General features: G+C 31.1%; 1 protein-coding gene across 6 annotated transcripts in view; it reads left to right on the top strand.

Annotated features, from left to right (window-relative positions):
• COL11A1 (collagen type XI alpha 1 chain) overlaps positions 1–19,206 on the top strand; it is a 196,621-nt gene that overhangs the window by 73,201 nt on the left and 104,214 nt on the right. For all 6 annotated transcript variants that reach the window (XR_009564559.1, XR_009564560.1, XM_060301975.1 and 3 more), the window contains 14 exons: positions 597–851; positions 1,605–1,667; positions 3,037–3,078; positions 4,041–4,103; positions 4,765–4,839; positions 7,691–7,774; positions 9,880–9,936; positions 13,294–13,347; positions 15,808–15,861; positions 15,979–16,032; positions 16,231–16,284; positions 17,482–17,535; positions 17,653–17,697; positions 18,886–18,939. Coding sequence is in view for 4 of the 6 variants with exons in the window: in XM_060301975.1 (XP_060157958.1) it covers positions 597–851; positions 1,605–1,667; positions 3,037–3,078; positions 4,041–4,103; positions 4,765–4,839; positions 7,691–7,774; positions 9,880–9,936; positions 13,294–13,347; positions 15,808–15,861; positions 15,979–16,032; positions 16,231–16,284; positions 17,482–17,535; positions 17,653–17,697; positions 18,886–18,939 (1,008 nt within the window). In the remaining 2 variants the exon portion in view is untranslated. The remainder of the gene's footprint in view (positions 1–596; positions 852–1,604; positions 1,668–3,036; positions 3,079–4,040; positions 4,104–4,764; positions 4,840–7,690; positions 7,775–9,879; positions 9,937–13,293; positions 13,348–15,807; positions 15,862–15,978; positions 16,033–16,230; positions 16,285–17,481; positions 17,536–17,652; positions 17,698–18,885; positions 18,940–19,206) is intronic.

Genomic DNA, 19,206 nt, shown 5'->3' on the forward strand with positions numbered 1-19,206 from the left:
ATTGTATTAAATTCTGAGGACTATAATTTACATTTTATTTGCTATAAAGAACTCTTTGGTGATATAATACTTCCCTACATTCTAGATACTCTGCATAAATATTGCAATGATAAATCTCAATATTGGCATTAATATTTTATTTTTCGGATTGAGAGTCAAACTTACATGACTTTTCTGGTAGCAATTATATTTCATTATGAGGTTCTGTGAGATTTGAAAATTAAGCAAAGCTTTAACTATATATTTTCTATATATACATATATATATATTATTCAAGTCAAACTATAAAGTAAATATCAAATTGCATAACAAGTTTTTTCCAATGGAACAAGCAAATACACATGTTGAATCTATGTGAATATTTGCAGTTTATTGGCAAAAGTTCTTTGAAAGCAATATTTCCTTGTACATACCAATGTACAAAAATATTTCTTTCAATAATGCTGAAAGGCTGTCTTTCCCAGCTTTCAGACTTGCTTGAGTAGTATTCAGACCACTTCCTGTCACATTCCATCAAACTGTAATTGCAAATGCTTACCTTGCTTTACTAACAGTAAACTTCATGTTCTCCAATTCCTTGCAACTTAAATTAATAGCCAAATCCAGTTGAAGAAGTATTTACTGAAGAATATCTAACTGGAGAGGATTATGATTCCCAGAGGAGAAATTCTGAGGATATGCTATATGAAAACAAAGAAATAGACGGCAGGGACTCTGATCTTCTGGTAGATGGAGATTTAGGCGAATATGATTTTTATGAATATAAAGAATATGAAGATAAACCAACAAGCCCCACTAATGAAGAATTTGGTCCAGGTGTTCCAGCAGAAACAGATATCACAGAAACAAGTGTAAGTCAGTATTCTGCTCTGTGTCATTGTATGTCTTATTTCTGGAGTATTTTCGTGTTCATCTTGATGTCTTTTCAGGTTTAAAATGTAGGTTATGTTCTTATATAAATTATGAATATTTATCACTACTAGGTTACCTTGATAGGTTCTTCCTCATGGAGATCTTCAGCAGTTGTATCTCAGGCCACACTACTGGAGTCTTCATTTGAAAGAATAATCTTTAATAGAGTTGTATAAAAGTTTTCTTGGCATTGATAAGATTAAATTACAGTCATTGTCATTCTGGGTACTAAGACTGTTTTCTAATTTTTAGACTGTTTTATTTATTTTTCTTTTCTGGTGATGCTCAGGAATGCACCATATTAATTATCATTTTATCATTATAATTATTATTATTTAACCTTTTGAACCCCTTTACCCATTTCTTCCCTCTACCTCTATTTTATTGAATTTAATTTGATGACACTTTTTGCTTAGTACCTTGGGATAATAATGAGGTCGACAGATATCTTTATCTTTTTATAATGTGTCTTTAAGAAACAATTGTTCAATCTCATTCAAGATTTAGCATTAATGTTCATTGTGTTTCCGTTTGTATATTTTCAGTATTTAAAACTTTAATAGGTTTCTATGTTAAAAAACACATTTTAATAGATTGTTTTAAATGCACTTAGATGATTAAATGATCTTTTAAAAATACTTAAATGGCCTTATTTACTTAAAGACAGGCTGCTTGAATTTTTCACTCAACAGATAAATGGCCATGGTGCATATGGAGAAAAAGGACAGAAAGGAGAACCAGCAGTAGTTGAACCGGTAAGTACTGGTATGAATACATTGTAATAGTACCATTGAAAATTCTAATGTCCGAATGTTTATAATGCCACAAGTAATGAGTTAGTAAGGCCAGTTCTGGCAAGTAGAATTTCAATACACCAAAAAAATATAGAGATACAGAATTTTGGAATTTGAAACTAGCCGACAATGTTTTAGTCTAATTCTCTCATTTAAAAACTAAGAAACCTAAGACCTAAAGGGTTCAAATGTTTGGCGGTTGAGATATGACCAGACTTTACCTCTTCTATTTTCCAGTCCAGTGATTTTCTCCTCTAATTTCTATAACTTAACATTATTAGAAATATATTATTTGACATAGTACTTATTTGTTTCATATTCAAATCACATCATGTAATAATATGAAAACATTCTTTTTAAAATTTGCTTGCTTTTCTTCCATTGGAAAAAATCTTCAAATCACTTCAAAAGTGACTTGAATATTTATATTAATGTTACTACCACTCAAGATATTGGTAAGAAGCAAATTCTTACTGGAAGTCAATTTTACTGTTGTTCTCCCTAATGAGCAATTTGGGAAAAGTATTGCATTAGAACTAAAGGAAGTATGTTTAACTATTTGCCTCAAACTAATGAAAATCATTTCAGGAACTACAAGGATGTAAAATTTTTATAAAAGATGGAGGAGATAAAACTATAAAAGATGCATCTCTAAGAACATTGTTATCTGTTTATTACTCCAAAATCTGAGAAAGCACATCGTATGCTCACCAAAGTCTTTAAAAATAATTTTTCAGAATAAATTTGTCCTTGTTATGAAAATTTACAACCAACTTTTTAAATGACAAGACAGTTTTCAGCAGTAGAATCATAAACTTTCTAGAATTGTGTTCTTATCCTGAAATAGTATTCTATTCTCTTGTCTTTTTAAGAACTTATATTTATGTCCAGTTCTTTAACATGGACTTTTCTCCCCTTTCCCTGAGTTAAAGTGCTTAGGTGCTGCTTTCTTCCATCCTTTCATTCACACAGCAAATATTTATCAGTTTCTTGCTTTGTGCCTGGCATTATTCTGGGTGCTAGGGAAAACTTGGTTAAATGTCTTTGCCCTCTTGGGGAGCACTTAGCATATTCTCTTTGTAATATTACTTACCTGAATATTTATTTCCTTGCTAATTAGTTCACAGATTTTCTCAGGACAGGGATTATGTCTTCTATCATTTTTAATTTCCTCCCTTCCCCATGCAAAAATGCTTGTAATTGTTTTATATGTAGGAACAGATAATTTACCTTTTAAAATGCAATGATGTGGTGCTTTCTAAGAGCCAATTAGATAAGAGGTTAGGGGTCACATTGCCCTAGTAATGACTCTATCTTTTTTTAACTGTAGGGCATGCTTATTGAAGGACCACAAGGGCCAGCAGGACCTGCGGTATGTAAATGTTTTAAGATTATTTTTGTCTTGATTTTTTAAATAATCAGATATAAGATTTCTATTACACTGTTGAATTTATACATTTTAGACTAATTTGAGTATTGAATTATAGAGGCAAATACTTGGTCAGAGGACCCGGTGGCCTTCAATCGCTTTCTGATTTGGCTATCCAAATGATATTCTTTTGAGAGCTATGAAATTAAATTTTGTTTTAAATATTTTTGTTGCTTAAATATCTCTGACTTTTCTAACCTCATCTTCAATTTTGTGCCTGAAAGTTATAAAAGTAAACAAAAAGCCCTCTTTTTTTTTTTTTTAAGAGGTATAGATATATCTCAAAGAAGAGAGCTGAGAATTCTAAGTAGACTGTAGCTGCCTTATCTGTACTTCTGAATGGAGTGACTATCAGCTTCCATTGTCATTTCCTAATAAGGCTAATGTTACTCATCAGGGTGTCTTTATTGTCAGGTAGTTGTACTGATCTGACTTTGTAAGAAATCCTCTTTCTTTTGTGGAATTAATTAAATTCTTGTCATGTGAAATAAATATATTATACTGATGCCTTTAAATACTTTTACCCATAAAGAATATAAATGATTTCTACATTTCAACTTCACTGTCACATTTTTGCAGTCTAATTAAATGAGTATACCATTTCTTCAGTAAGAACTAGGAACAAACTTCCACCTCAGGGACTGTACATTGGCAGGATTTCCTTTCCTGTTCTTCCTTGGAATGTCTGTCTCTACCCTGAGAGCAGCCTCGTAGAGGAAGAGTTGAGCTAGCTACAAAGTGGTCCCTATATGTTCTCTTTTTATGGGAAGATAAATAGGGCAATTGTTTGGGAGAAGAGTGTTTATTTATGAATATGAGTTCTTCTTTGATTTTGGTAGGATGAATTTGCCTGAATACTAACAAAATCAGGAATCTAACTCAGATTATGGTTTATTTCTCTGTAGGGTCTTATGGGTCCTCCAGGTCTACAAGGCCCCACTGGACCCCCTGGTGACCCTGGTGAGAGGGTAAGTGAAGGGACTCATAACAAAAGAATGCAACATAAATGAAAAGAATTAAAATATATTCTACAGGTTTAACATATTATTCTCACTTGGATAACATATGAATTCAGTGTTGTGCAAAATTTTGTTTAACTTTTCTAACTATAATTTTAAAAGTGAGGTGAAAGAATGTGCATTTATCTATGTTATAATTAGTAAGAAAATTTTTTATTTTTAATCAATTTCCATTTTGATATGAACCCAATACATTAGATTAAGTTCTTCCTTTTGAGTTCAGACATATTTACCAGAAACTCCCATGACTATTTAGTTGAATACTGATAGACTGAATTAATAAGGCTACATCCTAATTTGAAGATCACATCCTGGGTCACATGGAGAAATAGACCATTTGCGTTGTCTATTGAAACTCTTCTTGTAAAATCCCTTTTCTTCTCCTTCCTTGAGTAGGCAATAAATTTGTGCATTATTTAAATTATATAAAACTACTGCAATGAAATACAATCCTCTCTAGGTATCCTTACTAAAAGGAGATTAAACAAGAAGTAGAGGACAAACACAAAGTAGATAATGTAGACTTATGGTATTCAAAGTTATTCTGTTTCTAATACATTTAATTATTTTATTTATTGATTAATTTTGATGATTTTATTTACTTCCCTAGGGTCCCCCAGGACGTCCCGGTCTACCAGGAGCTGATGGTTTACCTGGTCCTCCTGGTACCATGTTAGTGTTACCGGTATGTTTTTTATAGTTATAAAGATGACCCAATGTTTTGTCATCCTACTGCTGAAAAATATTGCTTAACCATATTATAGATCAATCAAAAAAACATTGTATGAGGTAGAGATACTTGAAATGAAGCAGCCTTCAGAAATTGTGATAAATTTTGCTAAAGCAAAATTCTGGTAAATATTTATTTCTGCAGTAGAACTGAGGCTTTATTATTTCATTATATTTTTTGACAAGAAATCTTAGAGGATTTTCTTAATATTTTTAATCATGTGCTTTATCCTGAGTCATATGAGTAACATGCATTTCATGTATTAACATAAAGTTAATATGCTATTTACTACCATATAGACACTAGCTAATACTTTTTAAATACAATATATCTATAGTATTATTCATTGTCCAAAAATTATTTGTTTTACCTTAAGATTGCTTTTTAAAGTTGCCCGAAAGAATTAATATTGTTAAAATGGCCATACTACCCAAAGCAATCTACAGATTTAATGAAACCTCTATCAAATTAACCTTGACATTTTTCACAGATCTAGAACAAAAAATCCTAAAATGTATATGGAACCATAAAAGACCCAGAATTGCCAAAGCAATCCTTAGGAAAAAGAACAAAGCTAGAGGCATAACCCTCCCAGACTTCAGACAATATTACAAAGCCACGGTAATCAAAGCAGCATGGTACTGGCACAAAAACAGACATATGGATCAATGGAACAGAGTAGAGAGCCCAGAAATAAACCCACGCACCTATGGTCAATTAATCTTTGACAAAGGAGGCAAGAATATACAATGGGGAAAAGATGATCTTTTTAGCAAGGGATGTTGGGAAAGTTGGAGAGCCCCATGTAAATCAATGAAGTTAGAACACACCCTCACACCATACACAAAAATAAACTCAAAATGGCTTAAAGACTTAAATATAAGACACGACACCATAAAACTTCTAGAAGAGAACATAGGCAAAACATTCTTTGACATAAATCATAGCAAAGTTTTCTTGGGTCAGTCTTCCAAGGTACTAGAAATAAAAGCAAAACTAAACAAATGGGACCTAATCAAATTTATAAGCTTTAGCACAGCAAAGGCAACCATAAACAAAACAAAAAGACAACCAACAGACTGGGAGAAAATACTTTCAAAAGATGCGGCTGTCAAGGGCTTAATTTCCAAAATATACAAACATCTCATACAGCTCAGTAACAACAAAAACAAAAAAAAAAAACCAATCAAAAAATGGGCAGAAGACCTAAATAAACATTTCTCCAAAGAAGACATACAGATGGTCAATAGGCACAAGAAGAGATGCTAAACATTGCTAATTATTAGAGAAGTGTAAATCCAATCTACAATGAGGTATCAACTCACGCCAGTCAGAATGGCCATCATTAAAAAGACTACAAATAATAAATGCTGGAGAGGGTGTGGAGAAAAGGGAACCCTCCTACACTGTTAGTGGGAATGTAAATTGAGTCAGCTACTATGGAAAACAATACGGAGGTTCCTCAAAAAACTAAAAAATAGAGTTAACATATGATCCAGCAGTCCCACTCCTGGGCATGTATCCACAGAATACTCAAATTTAAAAAGATACATGCACCCCAGTGTTCATAGCAGCTCTATTTACAACAGCCAAGACATGGAAGCAACCTAAGTGTCCAGTAACAGATGAATAACAGTAACAGATGAATGGATAAAGAAGATGTGGTATATATATATATATATATAAAACGGGATACTATTCAGCTATTAAAAAGAATGAAATTATGTCATTTGCAGAAACACTGATGAAACTAGAGATTATCATACTGAGTGAAGTAAGTCAGACAGAGAAAGACAAATATCATATGATATCACTTATATGTGGAATATAAAATATGATGCAAATGAACATATTTACAAGATAGAAACAGACTCACAGATTTAGAAAACAAATTTATGCTTACCAAAGGGGAAGGGAGGGGGGAGGGATAAATTAGGAGTTTGGGATTAGCAGATACAAACTACTAAATATAAAATAGATAAACAACAAGGTCCCTCTGTATAGCACAGAGAACTGTATTCAATATCTTATAATAAACCATAATGGAAAAGAATAAGAATATAATACACATATATTTTATATATATATATTATATATATATATATATAAAAAATTGAATCACTTTGCTATACAACAGAAACTAATACAACTATACTTCAATAAAAAATTTTTTTAAATAAAGTTGCCCAAGTTCTTGTGGAAAAAATTTATTTGTTTAAATGTAATAAAGATTCAAGTAATAATAACATAGAGAGAAATTTATTCATGCTGCATTTTGAGTTAAAATGAAAAAGGAGCTTTAGCATTTTATAGAGGGATACAGAAAGGATCAGTTTCCTAGTATAATTACTTAAGAAAAGGTAAACAAACTGAATCTATCTCAAGGAAGATTTCCTCTGTGTTCACAGAGATTCCAGAAGTTTTGCTCAACAAAATAGCAGTTGATCTACAACACTACCGAACTTAGTGCATTTAGAATTTTTACAAATGAGTGAGTAGAATGGGTAGCGTTTGTGCAGGTAAAGAAATGGATGATAGCTTATTCCATAGTTTTCAAAAATTATGGAATTTAAAATTGTAAAGGAGTCTGTAGTCTCTTCTACAAGTGGTAAAGCATGGTCTAGAAAACTTCTATAATGGACAGAAAGAAAATTTAAAAAAAAATCTAGGTATCATGATTCATGATGGAGTTACCATGGACTTTTGTAAAATCCCACCATTTTAAGTAAGTAGTTTTTAATCTAGTAATTAATGCACCTATTTGAGAAATTCTTATTTTGAGCTTCTGTATGTTATCTTTTCTTAGTTTCGTTATGGTGGTGATGGTTCCAAAGGACCAATCATCTCTGCTCAGGAAGCTCAGGCCCAGGCCATTCTTCAGCAGGCTCGGGTAAGAAAGGATGAACATGTAGTTCCATAACCTGATTCTGTGCCAAATTATGCAAGAGAGAGAAAGTGTGCATGTGTGTGTGTGTGCATGTGTGTGTGTGTGTGCGTGTGCGTGTGTGTGTGTGTGTGTATCTGGAGGGTGCTACTATTATGAACAAAATACTTCTGAATAGTATGTTGAATTTAGATGGAGAAGATACTAAGATAATATCTATTTTTCCGATAGGAATATTTTCTTTAATTTAATATTTAATTTAAATGACTGACCCTTGCAGTATTGCCATACATAATTCTGGCAAAAACATGCAGACCATAATACACAAATTTTCTAATTTTTTTTCAAAGAGTACTGATGGATTTATATGTATCACCCTTTATCTTTCACATCCAGTTTTCCCTGCAAAGGCATATGTCAATGACCAATAAATAAAGTAAGAGGATAAAGTTTAAAATAATTTTTCCACCCAATCTTATAGATTATTCAGGATATCCCAAATAATCCAGAAAATTAAATTTCTTAGGCATTCTTGTGGAGGAAAGAAACCTTCAAATATGTATTCTAAGCTCGAATCATTGTAATCTATATTTTAAACCAAATCCATTCAGTTCATATTTGTTTGTCAGCTAAAAGCTTTTCACTATCTGTATACTTATAAAATATAAAATTGTTTGCTTTTTAAGTTAGCTCCAGTGCAGTTAAAATATAGATAAGAAAATCAAAAGAATGGATCAGGAAAATGTTGAAAGTCATATAATACTTTTATTCATAGTATAGTCTTTTTTTCTTTTCAAGGAAAAAGGAAATAAAGGGCTTATAGTTGACATGGATATGGGTACCTGCTTCCTAAGTGATATAAATCATTTTGGTGATAACTTTATCACCATAAATTTATGAGTGCATAAATTATCTGAGAGTGTAAGTCTATTAATCTGAAAAGATGCCATTGTTTGGTTACATCATTTATAAAGAAAATGAAAAACTTAAATATTTGTTTATTAGAATTTGGCATAATACAAATCTAAAAATATTTAAATTGATTTACTAATGATGCCTACAACTTATAAATTTTATTACTTTGAACAGATTTTAGGTAATTATTTGAGCTTAAATAGTTTATTAGGCCATTGAATTCCTAATTTTATTAGTCCTTTTAACCTCCTTGGAAATAGGTAGCAAGCATTATAATTCCAATTTTTCAGATATTTAATCTCAAGGATTAAGAAGTGTATTGTCAAAAATCTCATGGTGAGTCAGTAGTGAAATTTTGGAGATATTACTGTTTCCATCTCATGCACTTTTCTAATTTGATTTTACATTATTTCTATTACAATATTATTTTTTATATCTGTTTTGGCAATCTAAATATTCATCTTTTGGAATCACTAATATTAAAAAATAGCACACCATACTAATTTAACATCTGTCAAATATTTATCCTTTTACTCTACTTGTTCTAGCTTTCCAAGTGCTAATTTCACATTTCTAATATTCAGTGTCAATAGTGCATGTAATCAGTCTATCATGCCTATGATTCTACAAAATAAATGCATTTTTCTATAAAGCATTAAATTTGAGATTTGTTAAAATAACTGTATTATCTAAGCACTTTCTGATCAATTTTGCTTTTTACTGTCTGGCTTGAATTGTCATAGTTTTTATCCTAAAATAGTGCTAGAAAACTTTCACTTAAAGCACTTCAAATTGTTCACATCTAAAAGTATTGTCAATGAGAATTACACCTACGTATTTAAGAGAAGCCTATGCAATATTCTCAACGCACTTTTGAGTAGAAAAATCATCAGATATTAAATTTCTTATTAGATGTTAAAATCTATTTTAACTTTTGTCATTGAATAAATCATAATATATATGGTACAAGATTGTATATAAGTCACAACAGCTTAAAAAATGTCTAATACTTATTAGGTCAATTTGTCATTCTAAAAACTTGTGATTCTTCAGTAATCAGGCACTCTTTCTACTATGTAGCTATTATACCTCTGTTGATGAGCTGCTACTTAAGGGTAACTTGTGCAAATGAATATTGTGGTTTAATATGCTCATCCAGGGAGGCATTCCTGAATTTGCTATATTTTATTTTCTAGATTGCTCTGAGAGGTCCACCTGGCCCAATGGGTCTAACTGGAAGACCGGGTCCTGTGGTAGGTTACCCAAAAAGATAATATATGGTTAAATTCCTGTATTAGTAGTTCCTTGTGCAACTTTGGCCAGGCAGTTTTCATATCTCTGGCTGGTGAAAGTAGGGTAAATATACCGGCTTATACTTGGATTTGGTTTCCATTTAAGAAATCTCTCTGAATTCAGTCCTCAGTAAATTTTAATGAAAAGGTTACAATGGAAAATTCTCAAATCAAACAAATACAGTGAAAAATATAATTGAATCACGTATCCAATTATTAACTTTTCAAACTATAATTTATTTGCATAATAGTTTGAGTTGTTGAAGTTCAAGTGTACAGTAAGTTCTTGAGATTTAATTTTATGTTAAACAGAATTTATTAAAAAAGAAAAAAATATTTGAGGCCAATGAAAATTTTTCCATAATCTTAGGAGAAAGCAGGAGACTTGGCTTAAACTTTAAGTTGCCTCTAGTATTCCATTAACTGCTTCAGATATTAGAGAAATTATTTTGTCTTTTAGAGACTCTTGGCAAATAAGTGTTTTATTTTCCTTACAAGCTTACTGACAAGCTAATATTCTATATATTTTTTAAAATATTTTGAAACTTACCAAATGCTAAGCAGTGTAGCAATTCACACAAACACAAAACAAAGATTCTTTTTAAATCATACTTTTTTCTTAAGGGAAAAGAACATTGTATAATTCCAACCTGAGTTCTCATTGATTTTAAAATGAATGGAATACTTTCTATTTTAAGTATTTTTTTGATATAAAAAGCTGTAGTATACTTTCAATATGATCTTATATGCTCACAATGTTTTATTGAAATAATGGTATTTATAGAAATTATTACTCTGAACATTCAAAGTTTATCTTTTGTTTACTTAGTAGACACAGCAAAATGATTTTATTCAAATTTGAATCAATTAAATAGTTTTACTGATCTTATTAGGAGGAAAAATAGTTTTCTTCATGTAGTTTATTTAAGAGTTTGTTATCTACTTTTCCATAAATTTATGGTTCTCTTCAGTCTTGAAATTTTATAACATTTCATATATTTTGGAGGGCTTTATACTCAATCATATGAGCTCATGTGGAACATGTGTTCTGGCAATATGTTCCACAGAATTTAAATTATACACACTTCTAAATGCATTATTATGTATTTATCATGTAGTTTTACTCTTCTGCCTTTCAAAATATAGTAGGAAAGATGAAAGATTCCATGTCATTTAATAAAGGAAGAAATAGAGTTAATATGTAATTGCTTGTTAATAATAACACATTTACATGACTGAGGAAAATCAGCAGTATGCTAGTGTTTTACAAATTTGGGGGCAGAAGAATTACCCATATATTTTATCAAAAGTGAAAGTTCCTGGGGCCTTGAACTTGAGGCTCTAATGATGCATATTCAGGGTCGGAACTGGCAAACTATATTTTCAACGAGTGCAGCAGGCTGATTCTTACGGTCAAGCGTGTTTGGGAAACACTGCCTTTTGCTTAAATTAAAAATATCAGCCTAGCATCTGTAAGTTCTTGAGATTTTTTATTATCCTATTATCCAAAGGAATTTTCCTGCTTATCATCCTGACAAACACAAGTCTAATGGATCTGTAGAGGGTAAGAACAGTGATGAGCAGAACCAGTGAAAGCTTGTTACGTTAAGCTGTTCCTGTTTTCACCAGTCCTTAAGGGTCAGACATTCACAGCATGTTGGCAAAGAGAAAACATTGACAGCCATGTTATTACATTACCATTCTCAATGTAATATCCAAGATTAATTGATTTTACTACTTAAGTCTTTGTTATAGAAAGTCTTAGCTTCCTAAAATATTAAAGGTTGATATTGAGAGAAAAAAATCACATTGTTTGTTTTTACCATTTTCTCTTCTCTTATTCTTTGCTCCAAAACATAAAATTATAACAGACTTTAAAAAATCTTAATTCTAGAGTCTAACGTATTTTATATATTAAGATTTAAAAAAGAAACAATATTTTAATACATAAATATGTTCATTCTTTCAGTGAAATATTCCTTTTTTCAATTATTTGTTTCCAATTGATTTTATAGACTAAAAGAGATCTATATTTTAAAATATTCAGGAAACATAGAAAATGTTCTTTACCCTATTCTGTTACTGTCAATTATTACATGGCGATTTTTAGAATAAGTGTTTGGGCAAAGTAATTATAATCCGTTGAGTAGGTTGTGCTTATATACAGAAGATATAATGCAGTAAAGTAATTAAAAATAGACTGTCCTTTAATTTCATTCAATTCTATGCTTAATAATCTGATTTAATGTAGAACCCCAGTTTCTCTCTTGAAGAAATTTAGTTGCAAGAATTCTTAATTAGACACTTGTAAGTCATCATTCTTGTAATTTTCAGGATTGGAATATTCATGTTACTTGACTTGTCATATTTTTTGGCAGTCATATTAATAGCTATTTTACTTTGGAGCCACCAGGAGGCTCTAGATACCTAGCATTTTCAGGCTTAGCATAATTTTAACCTTTTTGCAATTTGATTCAATGTAGTATTTAATTGAATCTCTATTGATTTAAATAAATCAGAAACTTCTTAAACACACAAAGTATACTTCTTCAGAATGAAGTAACTATTACCACTATGTTCAATTTTAGTGTTCTAAAGCTTTTTAGGAAGATGAATGGCCTAGTATTTATTTTTTAAAACTCACAGCACTTTTATAAAGTGGTTTTATACTTTTTTCCAGTTACTCTGCCAGGCTTTTGTTGCACTTTGTGAATTATGTAAATATTTGGAAGAGGCATTTGTCATAAGGACTTATTCTCCTAAGGAAAAATAGACCAATCTAGGAAAAAATGCTTTGACATTATTTCAGGACAATTATAATAACAACAATAGCATCTGTTCTTGACATTTTATTGCTATAGAATTCAGTGTCTGAGAAGCTTCTGAGTATAACAGCATTAATATTTGCCAAGTTTCATAAATGAATTCAATGTGTACCCGATTCTGTAAAAATGTATTTCCTCTAGTACTCCACCACAGAGTAATGATAAATAACGCCCGTGTATCATCGTAAGTGCTCTGGTGGCATACACATTAAAGAACATTTCAATGTGATTTCATGAAATTTGCTTCTGTGTAGTTATCAGTAAAATATAGACTTTTAAATATAGTTCACACACTGGAATACAGTCAAAATCTGAGAAGAGATGTATTTCAATCAGAGGACTTGAAAATTTTGTTGTATTAACTAATAAAATCATACTATTTGAAGAAATGTATTTTGAATAATGTTTAATTATTTCAAGTGAAAATGGTAGGAAAAAAACTGGTTAGGGAATTACAAAATTAAATGATTATGTCTTCACCTTTTCTCTACAGGGGGGGCCTGGTTCCTCTGGGGCCAAAGGTGAGAGGGGTGATCCAGGTCCTCAGGTAAAAATTAACCTATTTCGCTTATTTTATTTTTGAGTTTATTTTATCTATTAGGGTAATTGAAGTGTCTACCATCTGTTTTATGAGTAAAATAATTACTTACATTACCTTTAAGCTCACATCACCTTCTTCAGTTGAAACATCTCTAACGATCAGTTGACTGCCAATAACTTTATTAATTTAAACAATATTAAAAGAAGATAATAAGCTAGAATGGGAAAGTCTTGATAGTAATAGGTCTTCAGAACATTAGATTGGCTTGAGATTGTACAGAACAGAGAAGCACTATTACAATTGTATTTATAGTGGTCCTGCCACAAGCCTAACATGTTTCCTATGGAGAATAAAATCTAGTAAATTGTCTCAGAAAAAATATTTAATATACCTAAAAGAAGCTAATTTTAAGCCCTTTGTAGAGCTGAGGAAATTAAGAGAAATTGAAAACGTCTGACCTGAAATTCTTAAAAAGATCTTACATTATATTTACATGGTGCCAAATTAAAAGTATTATTTTTCCTTGAATGATAATAAGTAGATAGAGACATTCACTATAAGCACATTATGAATTATACTTATTCTAGAAAACTGTAAAAGCAAAATGTGATGTATTTTTAAAATTCATTTTTAATGAAAATGCTTTCTGATATACTCAATACATATAAACTCAGATTGGGCTACAGGAGCTCTCAAGTGGCCATCCAACTAATTTTTTTCTTTTTTTAAAATTAGTTTTATTTTAACAATATTATAATGTAAACTTGAATGTGAACACCTATATGTATTCTTCGTCACCACCACCACAGTCATAACCCCAAGCAATTTCTTGGTGCCACTTTACAGTCACAACTTCCTCATACCCCTAATACCTGACAAGCACTGATCTGTTCTTCATCACTACAGTTTCGTGTTTCCAAGAATACTACATAAATGAAATCATACATTATGTAATCTTTGAGACTGGCTTCTTTCACTCAGCATAATGCCTTTGGGGTTTGTTGCAGTTGATGAGTGCATCAATAGTTTATTCCTTTTTGTTGCTGTATAATATTCCCCTGTTTGGATGCACCACAGTTTATTTTGAAATGAGAAAAAAATCCCCCCAAAATTTAGAAAGATATTTGGGTGGCACAGAATGTGGCAACCTTCTTTTTCGTGCTTGTTAAATGTTGCCATAAAGAAATGGAAAACATTTGTACCTTAACTGAGAATTGCATAAAAATATTGATATGTCTTTTGCAAAGTTTATGAACTTTTGGGTCAGACTCACCTCTTTACAAAATGGATGAATCTGAAAACATGCTGCAGTAGATTTCATGGTGTTTGCAGTTTTCCTTAACTCCAATGAGACGCAATATCAAATGAAGGATCATTTTCATTGAAAACTAACAAGATTTGTCCTGTTATTATTGCTCCTTGCCTTCCAGCTGGGGTATAGGATAGAGTTTTCTTCTGCAATAGTTTTTTAAAAGCTATATTCTTTTAACCTCTAATTATTAGGCAACCTTAATTTCATATTTCTATAATCAACATTTCACAGTAATCATAAGAATTATTTGTAATTTCAAATATGCGTTGCATTTTCTACCTCACTCATTATATGCATATTGTTTAAACTTAAAAAGGGTATAGTTAATTAAATACAAAGGCCTATATACTATTTTTACTGGATCTATATTGGATCTATTATTAGCTGTGTAATTTTATTTTAAAAAAAACATATATTAATTCACAAATAAGACATTGTATATTGATATAACACTGTACTATACTGCTTCAAGAAAGATATTGAGAATCTTTAAACTTTAATCTGACATGGCATGGTGCCAGTCAATAATTTGAATTAAGGTTTGCCAAGTGATCCTCCAGGATTTTGTAGATGATTGAAAGAAATATGTACCAGCACTGTGCTAAATTATAGGAGTATAATGGAGAAAAATATTTAGTCCAAAATCACAGTAGTTAACAATTTAATGGGAGATTGAACTATGAAAAAAAGACAATTATAATTCAATGTGATACTTGCAATAAAAGAATAAATATCCAGAATAGGATCTCCAAAAAATGAAGAGAAAGGTGAAGGCGAAGAGAAGAGGAATAAAATGGAAGTGTTTTCAGTCAAGTGAAATGTAAAACTGCAAGGTTTTGAGAATATATTTAGTAATTGAGGATTTTTTCAAACTTAAAATATCAGTTTATATGCCTTTTGTTTAAATGTAATTGCATGTCTATATAAACTTAATAAAATAGCATGACTCCTTTTTGGCAAGAAACCATTTGGAAAAATCGATTCTCTTGTCTTTTTGCTTTATGTAGAATTTTACATAAGAAATAATTTTCTTGTGTTAAAATGATTAAGGTAAAGCTAAGAAGATATAAATTTCTAAAGCCCTTTCTCTTGATTTGATTAAGTTTACTGATCAGGAATTCTATAAAGTTAATTAATTATGATGTTTTGTATAGGGCCCTCGTGGTGTCCAAGGTCCTCCTGGTCCAATAGGAAAATCTGGAAAAAGGGTATGGTTAGTTTTCATTGTACATTTTGAGGTCATCTGAAATCATCAGTTATTTTGTTTTCTTTTATTCTGTCTATTTGGAATCCCTTTTGCTTAGTCATGTTCTTGGTATTATCAGGGTCGTCCGGGTGCTGATGGAGGAAGAGGAATGCCAGGAGAACCCGGGGCCAAGGTCGGGAGCTCATCTCATACATTTGTATTTTCAGATCTCGTATCTCAGTTCACCCCTGAAATTTTTATGTTTTAAAATAGAGTTTCTTGATATGAAAGAACATTTCACACTCAAATTACAGTACAGAAATAGGTTGGAAATGTAATGATAATGATGACGGTGATGATGATGATGATGATGATGATGGTGATTTTACAGGGGGATCGAGGATTTGATGGACTTCCAGGTCTGCCAGGTGACAAGGGTCACAGGGTAAGATATACCATTCTGTACATTTTATACTTTTTATATTGGGATAATACAGGAATACTACGAAACATTGATACACTAAGATATAAGAAGAAAATTAAGTATTTGTGAACTCATATAAATTAGTACATCTACTAGATACTTGAAGAAAGATAAGTAGAATTATATGTGTGATACTCATATAAGTTCTTTAATTTCTTTTAGACATTAAAATATTCAGTTTACACAAATATAAGTTGATGTGGAATCTTTATGTACACGTATATGGAAAATACATTTATAGAACAAGTGTGGAGATTTAATTTTGCCTCTAATTTTTTGATAATTGCCTCAATTTCCTTATTACATTTTGTCTGTGGAAATATACTCAAAAGAGGATATCTATAGGCAGTTTGTCATTAATATAACAATATACTGGGCACTGTATTTTATTATACTAATTAGATGGCTCCAGTAGATTGAGACACCACAAGCTACTTCTTTGTGATAATATTAGTTTGCAGTCCAGTGCAAGAGCTTATAATTCACTAAGGCTAAACAAAATACAATGTTGAACGGCAATCCAGTCAATATTTTTAGTGGGAAATTAAACAAAGATGTGGTCTTTTGAAAAAAGATCAGAATTGGATCTTCACATTTTTCTTCTCCAAAAGTTAAGAAGGAAGATGGGACGACCATTAGGAAATTGGAGAATATAAAAAAATAGAAAGATAAAGAAAAGAGAGCACTATGAATGTCTAGCAAGTGCCTATCACATGCTGAGAAAAATATATAATTTTGTTTTTTAAAAACTCCAAAAATTTCTTTAGTCTTCTAGAACTGTGCTGATTTAATAAGAATTATTTTAGAAGCAGAAAAAATGTAAATTAAATAAAAATCAGCAAAGTGTATCCATGTTTAAGACAGTCTTCAGCAAAATACTTTTCTATTAGTTTGTAATAATTAAATGTCTGAAAATTATTTGGGAATTTCATTTAAACCTTTTTGTTTTCAAAATTGGGGGAACATTTTTTCCTAGCATACTAATATATAACGCCAGTTAATGTAAAATTATGATTTATCTTTGAAACTTTTTGAGGAGGGAAAATAGAGCATAAGTTTTTCCTGCAAATGTTCCATTATATTTGGTAGGATAGCTGTAGGATAGACAAACATTCTAGTTTATTTTGTGTTCTACTTATACTTGGATTTATTTAATAGGGTGAACGAGGTCCCCAAGGTCCTCCTGGTCCTCCTGGCGAAGATGGAATGCGGGTATATTAAACTTCATTTCTTTTAAGAAATATTTAAAATTAAAACATAGAACAAAATCATGCTGAAATGTTACATTGTCTGATTGCATCACTCTCCCACTCATTTTGTCCATGACAGGGAGAAGATGGAGAAATAGGACCAAGGGGTCTTCCAGGTGAAGCTGTAAGCAACTTTCTTTTTTTTCTTTTTAAATAATACCCCGTTTTGAAGGAATAGTGATTGGTGTTACATATATAAAGTCAATAATAAACTCAGATGACTATTGCCGTCTTGCCTAAGCTAAGCAGGTAATTGTTATGTGAAAAAAACATTTAAAAATGATACTGAGAGCTCTTCTTTTGTTAAAGAAAGTCTTAGAAAATCAAGAGAAAAAATTGTGGGATATAACGTCTTGTCAGGCAAAAACCTTACCTAGTTTTTGTTGCTGTTTTTTGTTTTGTTTCAGTTTTTATATCATCAATAACTCTAGAATCTAGTTATGTGTTTAGGATAAATTAATCTTATTATCAGAAGAAACACAAAAATTAGGTGCTTAGTATATACCAGATAGAACTATAAAATTTACTAGATTATATCCTTTTTTCCACTGATTTTTACAAATGAGGAAACTGAATTGGAAAGGTTTACCCAAAGCTAGTTAATCAAAGAACCAGACTAGAAGCAGGCCTCCTAGTTTTAGTCCTAGTTTTCCACATTATAGAGCCTGTCAACTAAAAGGCATAGTAGCTCAAGTGAATATGACAGTAAGTCATTGTATTCACTTTTCTAAAGAAGGAAAAGAAGGAGGAACAAATGGAGGAGGGGGAAGAAGAATAGAAGAAATTAATTAAGTCATAATAATTTTAAAAATCAAGCAAATGGTTTCTATAATCTTGCTAACATAGTTATCCAGCTGTTTGTTTCTTTCTCTCAGTAGAATATTCTTTCATGATGGAATTTACTTAACTGTAAAATAAATGAGAATCAGGACTCTTCTATTTGTGTAGTCTAACTTATTGAATAATAAGATTTAATAAGATTCAGTGTTGCTATTCAAATTGGAATATGACACAAAAGTGACTTATTTAAAGCATTAAAATATTTCCTATTTTTAAAATTTCCCAAGTGATTCATATGTAAATTTATAAAAATAAAAGATACGGCTTCTGTATTAAAGACTTTCTTGTCCATCTTGGCTTTTGGATCAATATAAACACTAGATATTTGTGTCATATAAAAATGGCATTTTAAACACCATTAAAAGAAGATGAACAAATATTTTAATCTAAACATTACATTAATATTTATTTAAAGGAAGAGGCATGTTTTGAAGGCATTTCTTATGAGAATGTGTTTTTCTTTTCCTCCTAGGGTCCACGAGGTTTGCTAGGACCAAGGGGAACTCCAGGACCTACAGGACAGCCTGTATGTATTGTTGAAAACATTCAAGATTTCCTAGGGAAAGCTTGTTACCAGAATTTTTAAAGCCAGGAGGCTGTGAAAGCTTTCAGTAGACAGCCAAGGGTTTACTGCTCTGTTATATTCTAAGACCTAATGGTGCTGCCTATCAGTTTAACTGAGCATACCCTACTCCACTGGCTTCTTTCTTTTTTCTTCCTTTTAGTTTACCTATTTTATTGTTTCGTGTCAAATTCCGAACTCGCAGTGGAAAATGCTGTTAGGTTGTCTCCA

Source organism: Globicephala melas, chromosome 1, assembly GCF_963455315.2.
Source record: "Globicephala melas chromosome 1, mGloMel1.2, whole genome shotgun sequence".
NCBI classification, from domain to species: Eukaryota; Metazoa; Chordata; class Mammalia; order Artiodactyla; family Delphinidae; genus Globicephala; species Globicephala melas.